The following is a 13,164-nucleotide window of genomic DNA, read 5'->3' as shown; positions in this document are numbered from 1 at the left end:
CCTTTCAAGCAATACAATATTGTAAGTACTTATAGTTTATAGTTGGTCAAGCAAATCTTATCAGTAGAAGAAGGCGCGAAATTCAAATTTTCTATGGGACGATAACCCTTCGCGCCTGACATTTTTTAAATTTGGCGCCTTTTTCTACTGACATGATTTGCTTGACCAACTAGATAATTAAATAATCTCAAATAGCATATATGTTAGCTGCTAGCTCCTCATCCAGAGGGTTCTGACACTTCTGACGCTCCGCTCTGTAGGTATGATAGAGGGGCACGGGGCACATAAGTAGGTATGAAATATGATAATTTACCATTTTGCGGTTTCGGTAAACATAAACATCGTTCGGAAATTGTACTAAACGGCTAAACCCAAGGAGACGTAGTTTCCCTTCTGGATTGGAAGGTCAGATGGCAGTCGGTTTCGTAAAATAGCGTTTGTGCTAATTCTTGGGATTAGGTTGCCGAGCGGACCAATTGAGCCATGGCCGTGGCATAATGCTGCGACAACAATAGTCTAACCGTTCTTACAAGTATAAGATTCTTTATTTATAACCATAAACATAATACTTACATTGGATACAATATTAAAACTAAAGTTAAACTAGAAATAACAATAGTCGACGATGATGATGACATCGTAGGTATGCCCTTCCCTTCCCGTTTACGGTGTAAGTATGTAATTTAAAAGCGTCTTCATACAATCTGATACATTTCATACATTTAATTTACTTATCTAAGGATCCCCCTGTTTTAACGTGACGTGACGACCAGAGGGGCTACCGCGAAAACCGAAATTCGCAAATTGCGGGGATCTTTCTCTTTTACTCCAATGAAGGCGTAATTAGAGTGACAGAGAAAAATGCCCGCAATTTGCGAACTTCGATTTTCGCGGTTATAGGCCAGACGTTGCCGTTAAAAATGTTGGACGTCCACGCAGAGTTAAAGTCGGTTGCACCGAACCGTCTGACACCTTTTAACTTTTCATGTTTCATTGTATGGAAAGTCTTACAGTTCACTACCGAATGGCACTGATCTGCTCGCAGGGCGTAGCGTGAACCAATCTAGCCGGGGGTGAAAACCACATCTGCGAGGCCTTTTTCAATGTGTTTTCCCAAAGTAATAAACAGGTCGGCTTTGCGAGGCCCCCCTAAATGCGAAGGCCCCATTTGCCCACACCAAACTACGCCACTGTCTGCCCACTGGGTAAGTAATATAATATATACCAATTATTAATATAACATTGACAAGATATACGCTCACTTTGTATAATTTTGAATAATATAAGTTTTGCATTGTATAAAACCCAAATAGTATAATGTCAAAAGGGCTAATTTGTTTTTGAATAACATTCAATGTAGACAATTTCATATTGTATATAGTACATTGTAGGAGAGGACGGAAAATCGCTAAAAGATGGACGAGTGAGTTCGAGGGCCGACACGTTAGTGGAGGCCCTCGAATAATACGAGTCCATCTTTAGCGTTTCCGGCCGAGGCATTACATAGTGCTTTTCACGATTACTGCGAGGAAATAAGAAAACATTTGCATAACTATAAGTACTAGCCCGCGATTTCTCTGGTAGCAAATTACTAGCCACTGCCTGTACTGTCTCTTGAATTTCGGTAGGCGTAAGAATATCATTTTCTTCACTAGAAGAACTCATTTTTATAGCGAGCGTAGATACGCGTTTCTTATATTTTTTAGTCAAACATAATTTACACTATCCAATTCAGTAGGTATTTTCAGATCCCGCCTTTTTTTACTTTTTTTACCACTTTTAAGAGGCGTTTTTCTGTTATTTGTTTCAAACCGACTCTAAAATTAGAAGCGTTTTTGCTAATAAAACCACAAACAGCTACAAAAGTAAAAAACGCCTTAAGCGTGAACTGAATGGATAATTGTTAAAAAAAAATTAAGAGAATGGTTTTGATATTTCTTTTTTTTTAAACAAGAAATTGGTGCTATAAATAACCTAATTTTATTTTTGAAGGAAAAAATTGCGCAAAAAAAGACCTTTTATTGATTTTTATGTTTTAAACGATACTCATTGCTGTAGCGAACTGTCACCAATGACAGATGATGACAACAATGAAACATTGTAGTAGTGGTGCTTCAGGTGCTACAGCTATTGCCTACTTTCCAGCTTGGTTTTAGACCATCTATTGCCACATTTCCGAACAGTGGCGTGAAAAAACTTGAATGTCATAAAAATTATATAGTCGAACGATCAAAAACTATATCAGTTACTAGATCTAAGAACATGAATGAATAATAAATTCTGGTAAGTTATTAAACCATGGACCAATTTCGTTCTGGCGCTTCGCCGGCCGCTGCCGCGGCACGCTCGCTTCGCTCGCTCGGCTCGCGCACTGTTTGTTCGCAGTTCAACCTAACACTCCTCCTCGCTTCGCTCGTCGTCGTACCTAACGGAGACCTGCTTTAGTAAAGAACAACCGGCAGAAGATACTAATTACTTTGTTACATGTATGATCATATATATTGGAAGGTATTTTTCTCATGTAATTGTTATGTTATAATATATTTCAAATATCTTTATTTGTAATAATTCCTATAAGTTATGAATGTTATATAAAAAATAATTAGCCAATACAAACTTTATATTATTTATTAATATATACGAAGTATGTTAGAGAATTTCTACCATATATGTTATAAACATATATTATTTGTTGGTAGCCCCAACGTGTGTTATATGTTGTGAATGATATTAAAATTAGATTATATTAAATGTTGGTATATATTATACGACGCACCCCTGCCCACTATTGTGCATGCTTCGTGCAATTGGCCCTTAGGGCCCTTAGGGCCAGTTGCATACGCTCTTCTCACAGCACGATCCTCCCCCATCCTCTCCAGGTGACCAAGCCAGCGGAGTCGTGTGGGTGTGGTTTCAAGCAATACAATATTGTAAGTATAGCTGGTCAACCAAAGGTCCTTAGGGCCCTTAGGGCCAGTTGCATACGCTCTTCTCACAGCACGATCCTCCCCCATCCTCTCCAGGTGACCAAGCCAGCGGAGTCGTGTGGGTGTGGTTTCAAGCAATACAATATTGTAAGTATAGCTGGTCAACCAAAGGTCCTTAGGGCCCTTAGGGCCAGTTGCATACGCTCTTCTCACAGCACGATCCTCCCCCATCCTCTCCAGGTGACCAAGCCAGCGGAGTCGTGTGGGTGTGGTTTCAAGCAATACAATATTGTAAGTATAGCTGGTCAACCAAAGGTCCTTAGGGCCCTTAGGGCCAGTTGCATACGCTCTTCTCACAGCACGATCCTCCCCCATCCTCTCCAGGTGACCAAGCCAGCGGAGTCGTGTGGGTGTGGTTTCAAGCAATACAATATTGTAAGTATAGCTGGTCAACCAAAGGTCCTTAGGGCCCTTAGGGCCAGTTGCATACGCTCTTCTCACAGCACGATCCTCCCCCATCCTCTCCAGGTGACCAAGCCAGCGGAGTCGTGTGGGTGTGGTTTCAAGCAATACAATATTGTAAGTATAGCTGGTCAACCAAAGGTCCTTAGGGCCCTTAGGGCCAGTTGCATACGCTCTTCTCACAGCACGATCCTCCCCCATCCTCTCCAGGTGACCAAGCCAGCGGAGTCGTGTGGGTGTGGTTTCAAGCAATACAATATTGTAAGTATAGCTGGTCAACCAAAGGTCCTTAGGGCCCTTAGGGCCAGTTGCATACGCTCTTCTCACAGCACGATCCTCCCCCATCCTCTCCAGGTGACCAAGCCAGCGGAGTCGTGTGGGTGTGGTTTCAAGCAATACAATATTGTAAGTATAGCTGGTCAACCAAAGGTCCTTAGGGCCCTTAGGGCCAGTTGCATACGCTCTTCTCACAGCACGATCCTCCCCCATCCTCTCCAGGTGACCAAGCCAGCGGAGTCGTGTGGGTGTGGTTTCAAGCAATACAATATTGTAAGTATAGCTGGTCAACCAAAGGTCCTTAGGGCCCTTAGGGCCAGTTGCATACGCTCTTCTCACAGCACGATCCTCCCCCATCCTCTCCAGGTGACCAAGCCAGCGGAGTCGTGTGGGTGTGGTTTCAAGCAATACAATATTGTAAGTATAGCTGGTCAACCAAAGGTCCTTAGGGCCCTTAGGGCCAGTTGCATACGCTCTTCTCACAGCACGATCCTCCCCCATCCTCTCCAGGTGACCAAGCCAGCGGAGTCGTGTGGGTGTGGTTTCAAGCAATACAATATTGTAAGTATAGCTGGTCAACCAAAGGTCCTTAGGGCTCTTAGGGCCAGTTGCATACGCTCTTCTCACAGCACGATCCTCCCCCATCCTCTCCAGGTGACCAAGCCAGCGGAGTCGTGTGGGTGTGGTTTCAAGCAATACAATATTGTAAGTATAGCTGGTCAACCAAAGGTCCTTAGGGCCCTTAGGGCCAGTTGCATACGCTCTTCTCACAGCACGATCCTCCCCCATCCTCTCCAGGTGACCAAGCCAGCGGAGTCGTGTGGGTGTGGTTTCAAGCAATACAATATTGTAAGTATAGCTGGTCAACCAAAGGTCCTTAGGGCCCTTAGGGCCAGTTGCATACGCTCTTCTCACAGCACGATCCTCCCCCATCCTCTCCAGGTGACCAAGCCAGCGGAGTCGTGTGGGTGTGGTTTCAAGCAATACAATATTGTAAGTATAGCTGGTCAACCAAAGGTCCTTAGGGCCCTTAGGGCCAGTTGCATACGCTCTTCTCACAGCACGATCCTCCCCCATCCTCTCCAGGTGACCAAGCCAGCGGAGTCGTGTGGGTGTGGTTTCAAGCAATACAATATTGTAAGTATAGCTGGTCAACCAAAGGTCCTTAGGGCCCTTAGGGCCAGTTGCATACGCTCTTCTCACAGCACGATCCTCCCCCATCCTCTCCAGGTGACCAAGCCAGCGGAGTCGTGTGGGTGTGGTTTCAAGCAATACAATATTGTAAGTATAGCTGGTCAACCAAAGGTCCTTAGGGCCCTTAGGGCCAGTTGCATACGCTCTTCTCACAGCACGATCCTCCCCCATCCTCTCCAGGTGACCAAGCCAGCGGAGTCGTGTGGGTGTGGTTTCAAGCAATACAATATTGTAAGTATAGCTGGTCAACCAAAGGTCCTTAGGGCCCTTAGGGCCAGTTGCATACGCTCTTCTCACAGCACGATCCTCCCCCATCCTCTCCAGGTGACCAAGCCAGCGGAGTCGTGTGGGTGTGGTTTCAAGCAATACAATATTGTAAGTATAGCTGGTCAACCAAAGGTCCTTAGGGCCCTTAGGGCCAGTTGCATACGCTCTTCTCACAGCACGATCCTCCCCCATCCTCTCCAGGTGACCAAGCCAGCGGAGTCGTGTGGGTGTGGTTTCAAGCAATACAATATTGTAAGTATAGCTGGTCAACCAAAGGTCCTTAGGGCCCTTAGGGCCAGTTGCATACGCTCTTCTCACAGCACGATCCTCCCCCATCCTCTCCAGGTGACCAAGCCAGCGGAGTCGTGTGGGTGTGGTTTCAAGCAATACAATATTGTAAGTATAGCTGGTCAACCAAAGGTCCTTAGGGCCCTTAGGGCCAGTTGCACCATTCACTAACCCGGGTTAAACCGGTTATAACCCGGAGTTACCATGGTTACCAGTACAATTTGACACGGTTTAACCGGATAACCCTGGGTAGTGGGATGGTGCATGTGGCGCTGGAGTCTACTCCAGATAAACAAACAAAAGTTAAGATAAATAAAGGTATTTATTTCTTAACTTTAACATTAAAGGTAAAACAGCACGCCTGGGACTCGTTGTCTGCATTCCAGAGCTTGAACTTCACTGGGAATTTGGCCTGGAACAGAGTTTAATATTTATAAGCTTCTTTGGATTGTACAGTCAACTACACAAATCATCTCAAAAATATGTCCCATAGCTTTTATGTCAGCGAATTAAGAACTATGGGACATATTTTTGAATAAGTTGGCTACACCCATATTTTTACAGTTGACTGTACCGGTTGTACAATGTATTTACTAGGTACAGATCTACAGATAAATGTTCCTTTATCTCAACAGGTCAGACCAACATAATTGCCAAAAAACTGAGGGGCTACTATACTGCGAAAAACCTCTTTTGCATATTCGATCGATAGACGAATAGAGAGGCAGATAAAGAAATTTAGTTTTTCACGGTCGGCCCTTCTTATCATGCAGAGTACTTACAGATTGAAGACATACCGCGGATATCTCTATCACCGAGGCATCGGCATCAACTCGCAGAGGCCGAGATCAGTTTTGACAGTCGACATTACTTACAGTGCCATGAGTCTTAATTGTCAGCGTAAAGTGAAGGTTGAAGAACCTCGGTATATATCTTTGTCGACCGGACACGTCATCAGGTCGCAGGGGTCGGCAACACTCATCAGTGTGGTCTCTTTAATTTACAGCGCTAGGTATGCTATAAGGTCACAGGGCTCGGCAAACTGTTTCTAAAGTGTTGTCTTTAATACTTACAGTGCCCTGAGTCTTGTCCAGCTTAAGTGGAGGTTGAAGAACCTCGGTATGCCTTTGTCGACTGGACACGTCATCAGATTGCAGGGGTCGGCAACCATTTTGACAGCGCTCGTGACTTATCACGAAAAGTCTGCAGCGATTTTGATAGCCTACGCAGTGCCAGTGTTATTTATACGTCATAATTTCATAGCAGTTTGACGTTTAAAAAAATAAGTCTTGCACTGCTTGGGCTACCAAATCCGCTGCAGACTTTTCTTCGTCTGAGTCTACTTACAGTGCCATGTGTCTTGTCCAGCGTAAAGTGAAGGTTGAGGAACCTCGGTATATCTTTGTCGACCGGACACGTCATCAGGTCTCAGGGGTCGGCAACAGTTTTGACAGTGATGCCTTTAATACTTACAGTGCCATGTGTCTTGTCCAGCGTAAAGTGCAGGTTGAAGAACCTCGGTATATTCCTGTCGACCGGACACGTCATCAGGTCGCAGGGGTCGGCAACAGTTTTGACAGTCTTAGCAAAGCTTCCGTCGTTGTTGTCGTCGGCGTACATCGCTAGGCGCAGGTTTCGGGCTGAGAACCCTGGAATCAGATGTTAATCACGGTAAGAGATAGGATAGGTAGGATTATTATATAATAGTAGCCATTGGCGTCTCTAGGGCGGAGTAGAAGGGGAGGGGTGTAGTTGCCCCTGGAGATTAAACGTTACATGCACTGTATCTCCTAGGTAATAGTAGGTAAAGTAAACACTAAAGAATATTTGTATAATTTGTATTGTATTGTAAACACTATTTATAAGGGCGAGCAGTACGCGTGCTTGCACCTCCAATACGAATCCTTTACGCAGTGGCGGATTTGCCCTAAGGCACAGAAGGCCCGGGCCTAGGACGGCAAATTGTGGCAAAAAATTCGCTGAGAAATAACTCAAAATGTAGTCAATTTAATATTATGGGTGCCTTGAAAGGAGCGGCTACAGGGCCTGGGGCCTAGGGCGGCAAAGACTGCAATTCCGCCACTGCATGCCCTTACGGGATTACGATAATTATAGCTGTAGCGAGTCCGAGAGAGATTGAATCCCGTAAGGTATTCGTATACCGGGTGTGGCCTGTAATATGAGCAAAAAATTAAACTGTAGGATGTACTCCTCATACTGACCAACATTTGTTCAGCGACTTTTAAAAATAACTTGTGGTTTGATTTTTAATAGACTTTAAAGTTTATTCTAAGACGCAATGTATTGCGAATTTTGTTACGTTTAAGGCGTGACAAGCAACGTCAATCACAATGATATGGCGCGGCGATGGCGTCCATTGAAGATAATATTTATTTTGTATGAAAAATAGGGAGTCTAAATACTTCATAATTTTTAAAAGTTGTCGAACAAAAGTGTCACCCTTTGAGGTGTACAATCTATGTTTTAATTATTTGCTCGTGTTACAGGCCACACCCGGTATATAGGTGGTTTAAGCACTGTAACTATAGGTACTGCTCGCTCTTAGAGTTGGTCAAAGACGCCTAGTCTTACTAAAATGGCAGTAGGTCAGTGGTGGATTTGCTTTGCTGGCCGCCCTAGGCCCCAGGCCCTTTAGAAAGTACCTACTAGCCATCCCATTCTCAGCACCCTTCAGCACCCATATATAGACTGATGCCGCCTTGCTGCCGCCCCTAATATCTTGCCGCTCTATGGCCCGGGCCTACTGGGCCTTAGGGCAAATCCGCCACTGAAGTAGAATATCTCGATTCATTGTTTGTTACAAGCATAGGAGAAAACATTGTTCGAAAATTTTAAATACTACAAAACATAGGCAATTAGTAACAAGCAGACACCAGCCAGACTCGAAATATGCATTATAGATGATCAAGCAAATCTTGTCAGTAGAAAAAGGCGCGAAATTAAAATTTTCTATGAGACGATATCCCTGCGCGCCTACATTTTTCAAATTTGCCGCCTTTTTCTACTGACAAGATCTGCTTGACCAAGTATATTTATAAAATGTCTGATCCCGACTACATAGTAATTAGAACATTTAGAACACGAGGCTGGTTCATTAAACTTTATTGCTATGTTACAATTTATTTAGATAAGGTAATGTACTTAATTAACATAATAATTCATATAAATTACATCTAAATTGCTTGCAATCGAACCTTATCGCAATTCAATGAAATAAGGTCAAAAGCTAGACTTAAAGTTAGGTATAGGTATAATGACAATGTTTTAAACATCTGCTTTCAAAGTCCAGCAAATGGCATGTGTATCCGGGAACGCAACCTGTGACCTTTTAAGGATGACGACTCACGTTAGAATGGCCCGGGCCCGGGCCGAGGCGTCCGACACTTCGTTTTCTATAGAAAGCATCACATGATCATCGCGGGCACGTCTTAATACGACATGATTCAAACTTTAAGATACCGTCAAAAATTTGCTAAAGATACGATACGGTATCTTCGAGCAACATCCGAAGTACGATATGGATCGGAAGAAAGTTTTAAAGTTTGAATCAGGTCGATAGAAAATGAAGTGTCGGTTGCCTCGGCCCGGATCAGGGCCGTTCTAGCGTGAGTTATATATCCAGTTGTAAATCGACTTCAGGTCAGCGGCCCCTGGTCCAATTGCCGTTTACAAATTGGTCGATTTCAAGAAAATTACGTTTTTCCGGCGATAATATGTCAAGGTGCACATCTCGACCTACATAAGAGATTCTCGAAGATAGATTTTGCATGTTTTTAAAACAAAATCAAAATTTTTTCATTCATGCCTTTTGCTGTATAGGTACTGACAAGGTCGCTTTGCCAGAGTACCTGTCTTTGGTTTTGTTTTGTTTGGTTTTGTTTTGTTTGTGTTTGGTTTTGTTGTTTGGTTTTGTCTATGAGATTTGGCATTAAGGCATCAGCCGGCCTAGCCAAGGTTACAATCGCTATCGCTTCGACAGCGAAAAGCATGATGTCTCTCTATCACTCTTCCATATTAGTGTGACAGTGACAGTTGCGTTTCGATCGCTACGGAGCGTAAGCGATTGGCATCTTGGCTACGCGGCCTGGGCTAGCAACCATGCCATAAAAAAAAACAAGAATTTGACTTTATTCGTAAGATTTACAGGTAAAACCTATGCTGACGTCATTGTAAAATACCAAACCTATACCGGCCAAACCTATTGATACTTATTTGGATTCTATAAATAGGTTATTGTGGTTAAACAAAAACCGGACAAGTTCGAGTTGCCGAGAGTTCCGTACTTTTTAGTATATGTTATTATAGCGGCAACAGAAATACCTACCTACATCATATGTGAAAATTTCAACTGTCTAGCTATTACGGTTCATGAGACAGTCAGACGGATAGCGGAGTCTTAGTAATAGAGGGCGGGTCCTTAAACCGTAAACTACTTACTTGGAGTGAAGTCGACGGAGAGCGTATAGGGCTTGTTCCTGTAGAGACTGCAGAAGTTGATGCCCTTAGGGCACGGGTCCACGTCCACGCTGTGCACGGTGCAAACACCCGGACTCACTGGAAATATGTTCAATATTGCTACTTACTTGGAGTGAAGTCGACGGAGAGCATATAGGGCTTGTTCCTGTAGAGACTGCAGAAGTTGATACCCTTAGGGCATGGGTCCACGTCCACACTGTGCACGGTGCAAACACCCGGACTTACTGGAAATATATTCAATGTTGCTACTTACTTGGAGTGAAGTCGACGGAGAGCGTGTAGGGCTTGTTCCTGTAGAGACTGCAGAAGTTGATGTCCTTAGGGCACGGGTCCACGTCCACACTGTGCGCGGTTCAAACAGCCGGACTTACTGGAAATATATTCAATGTTGCTACTTACTTAGAGTGAAGTCGACGGAGAGCGTATAGGGCTTGTTCCTGTAGAGACTGCAGAAGTTGATGCCCTTAGGGCACGGGTCCACGTCCACGCTGTGCACGGTGCAAACACCCGGACTCACTGGAAATATATTCAATGTTGCTACTTACTTGGAGTGAAGTCGACGGAGAGCGTATAGGGCTTTTTTCTGTAGAGACTGCAGAAGTTGATGCCCTTAGGGCACGGGTCCACGTCTACACTGTGCACGGTGCAAACACCCGGACTCACTGGAAATATGTTCAATATGACTTTATAGGAAATCACTTAAAAATCAATATCTGGGAGACCGCGCGAGGTTTGCTCGGGAACATATATAAAATAAAAGCACAAAATGGCGCGTTTTCCCAGATATAAGACCTATAGCTAGATCGATTATTGATTATTCACCTCCAAAAACCCCCATATGGCAAATTTCATCAAAATCGTTAGAGCCCTTCCAGAGATCCCCGAAACTGGTAACGCAATTGTCCCATATTTTGTGTAAGTTTAATAAGGTAAGTATACCTAAAATAACATTTTGATACGCCTTAATCTTAGTTAGACGCAGATTTAGCCTTTAAAGTTAAAAAAAGAAATATCATTTTGAACATAAGTTTTAGCTTTAGAATATTTAACTATGTATGTATGAATACTGTTAAATATTCTAAAGCTAAAACTTAAGTTCAAAGTTTTTTATTACCAACTTATGTTGGTATTTTTCAGGGTCCCTTTGTATATAAACTCAATGTTGACTGTCCTTGTTGATTCAGCTGTACCTATTAGTTTATTTACCTACGCCGTCTGCCCTCTCCCCTCTAACTCCTGATATTCCAATTATTTTTTCATTAGTATATATAAACTGACTGCATTATTAATTTTGCAAGTTTTGCACGACAGTGTTAAACTCACCATCATCACAGAACTTCTTAGTAACAGCTTCGCAGACGACCGCAGTCGCACAGACGAGCAGACACACGGCGCGGGCCCACATTTCGACGAACCGTTGTGAACTAACCGAGTGCGCACCTTTAGCATACATGCCGATTTTATGTCGTGTTCATTGGTTACAGGACCTACTGAGACGAGCATACCAGTATAAAGTGCGCTCTCCACTACGATTTATAAAAATCTAGCCAGCGAACAGTGAATCTGAAAAATTCCAAAATATTTAAAAATAGGGATGTTGACGGTAGCCGTAAAACAAATTATTTCACACCCTAAACCAGCGGTCGGCAACTTGCGGCCCGCGGGCCGCATGCGGCTCGTGAACCTGTCACTTGCGGCCCGTGAGCTGCCTTGGCTATTTTGTATGTAATAGTGACAAACGACAATGTCTCATAAAGTCATAAATTTTAACAAAGTACGGCCCGCGTTACCTCCGTTAACTACTATGTGGCCCTTGGCAGCTAAAAGGTTGCCGACCGCAGCCCTAAACCAAATAAAGCAATATATTATAATGGATTTACCAAATGTTTCCAAAATTCCGCTCCAGCCAAGACAAGGTAACATTGGACCGTCGAAAGCTTTACCCTGGTCACCGTGCAATAAATACTCTTTACGGCTTTATGAGAGGTTTTTTTAATGATATAGGAGGCATACGAGCCGACGAATTGCCCGATGGTAAGCAATTACCGTTGCCCGTGGACTTCCACAACACCGAGGGGTTGTAAGTGCGTTGCCGGAATTTAAGAATCCCAGTACCCATGCTCTTTTCTTGAAAGTTTGGAAGTCGTAAAGTTCTGGAAATACTGCTGCTGCTGCCATGCGGTAGAATGAGATAGCAATATCACTTGCTCCCTCTAACGCATAAATGCGTCCCTTGGAGTGGCCGGCGTTGGCCCATCGTGCAGAGGAGCCATTAGCTGTGCGAGGCAACCATCTTAATACTAGGCCTACTACTAGGCCCTAGGGCCACTTGCACCATTCACTAACCCGCGGTTACCCGGTTAAACCTGGCATTACCATGGCTACCATACAATTTGACTTTGTGCTAACGGTTTAACCGGTTAACCCCGGGTTAGTGGAAAGGGCCAGTGACGCTGTGGTGATGATGGAAATGTTGTTATTTATATATACTTATGATTCTGGTTCATCTGAGCGCTCGACTCTACTGCGTTTGGGAAGCAATATATATATATAAGAACACACAGCCTGGCCAATTCATCATTCCCATATTCCACCGTCGTAGTATCGTCCAAGCTCCTTAACCACGTTCACAAAAAGCCTATAATCGCTTGTCCCGTGTTCAAGTTAAGTTGGTAGTCTGTGTAAACAATCCGTGCCAATAATTACTCTGTTTCGCGGGCAATTTAATAAGTATTTTACGAAATGTAGGATATTTCTAGTAGCTCTTAGGCACTTAGTACGTTTTTTCGAGAATAACACTCACCACGAAACATTATTAGGAAAATAGAAACGTTGTTTCACGGGTTATGTTATTGACTGAATATTTAAGTGTATAATATCTACCCTAATACCTACCCTATGTATGAAAGTTCTTAGTTGGATATTTGCCTTTTCGTTTTAAAGATGGACTTGACCAAGAAGAATGACCAGGCGTTGATATTTTACAACGTAACATTGTTTCAACTTGTTCATTGCAAATATTAAAATATTAATATTAAATACTAGCTTTTGCCTGCGACTTAGTCTGCGTGGAATTAGTGACAGCAGCTAAAGGGGGCCACTGATGAACAGTCCGCCGGACGGTATCGGCCTGTCAGTTGTTCGGAACTGTCAAAATTTTGTTCTCACTGACAGGCTGATACCGTCCGGCGGACTGTTAATCAGTGGGCCTCTTAAGTAGGTATAGCGCCTGGATAATGCTAATAGCAATCAT

General features: G+C 43.6%; 1 protein-coding gene across 1 annotated transcript; it reads right to left on the bottom strand.

Annotated features, from left to right (window-relative positions):
• Positions 1–5,717: 5,717 nt before the first annotated feature.
• On the bottom strand, positions 5,718–11,332 carry LOC134671271 (MD-2-related lipid-recognition protein-like). The gene is made up of 4 exons (XM_063529084.1): positions 11,235–11,332; positions 10,457–10,573; positions 6,888–7,063; positions 5,718–5,826 (listed from the first exon to the last, which is right to left on the bottom strand). Exons 1-4 carry the CDS (start codon positions 11,314–11,316, stop codon positions 5,737–5,739), a joined length of 465 nt encoding a protein of 154 aa, XP_063385154.1. The 5' UTR covers positions 11,317–11,332; the 3' UTR covers positions 5,718–5,736.
• Between the last annotated feature and the right edge of the window lie 1,832 nt (positions 11,333–13,164).

The sequence above is a fragment of the Cydia fagiglandana genome, chromosome 15, assembly GCF_963556715.1.
Source record: "Cydia fagiglandana chromosome 15, ilCydFagi1.1, whole genome shotgun sequence".
NCBI lineage: Eukaryota > Metazoa > Arthropoda > Insecta > Lepidoptera > Tortricidae > Cydia > Cydia fagiglandana.
Note: the sequence above shows the minus strand (reverse complement) of the source record. Positions and strands in the feature narration are given on the sequence as shown.

What these genes read in the sequence shown, in the direction of transcription:
- LOC134671271 (XM_063529084.1), bottom strand. Translation starts at nt 11,316, where the DNA reads ATGTGGGCCCGCGCCGTGTGTCTGCTCGTCTGTGCGACTGCGGTCGTC. An exon ending in CTCCGTCGACTTCACTCCAA is followed by an intron (nt 7,064 to 10,456) that starts GTAAGTAGCAAC and finishes ATCTGATTCCAG; the next exon opens with GGTTCTCAGCCCGAAACCTG. An exon ending in TGGACAAGACACATGGCACT is followed by an intron (nt 5,827 to 6,887) that starts GTAAGTATTAAA and finishes ACTCTGTTCCAG; the next exon opens with GCCAAATTCCCAGTGAAGTT.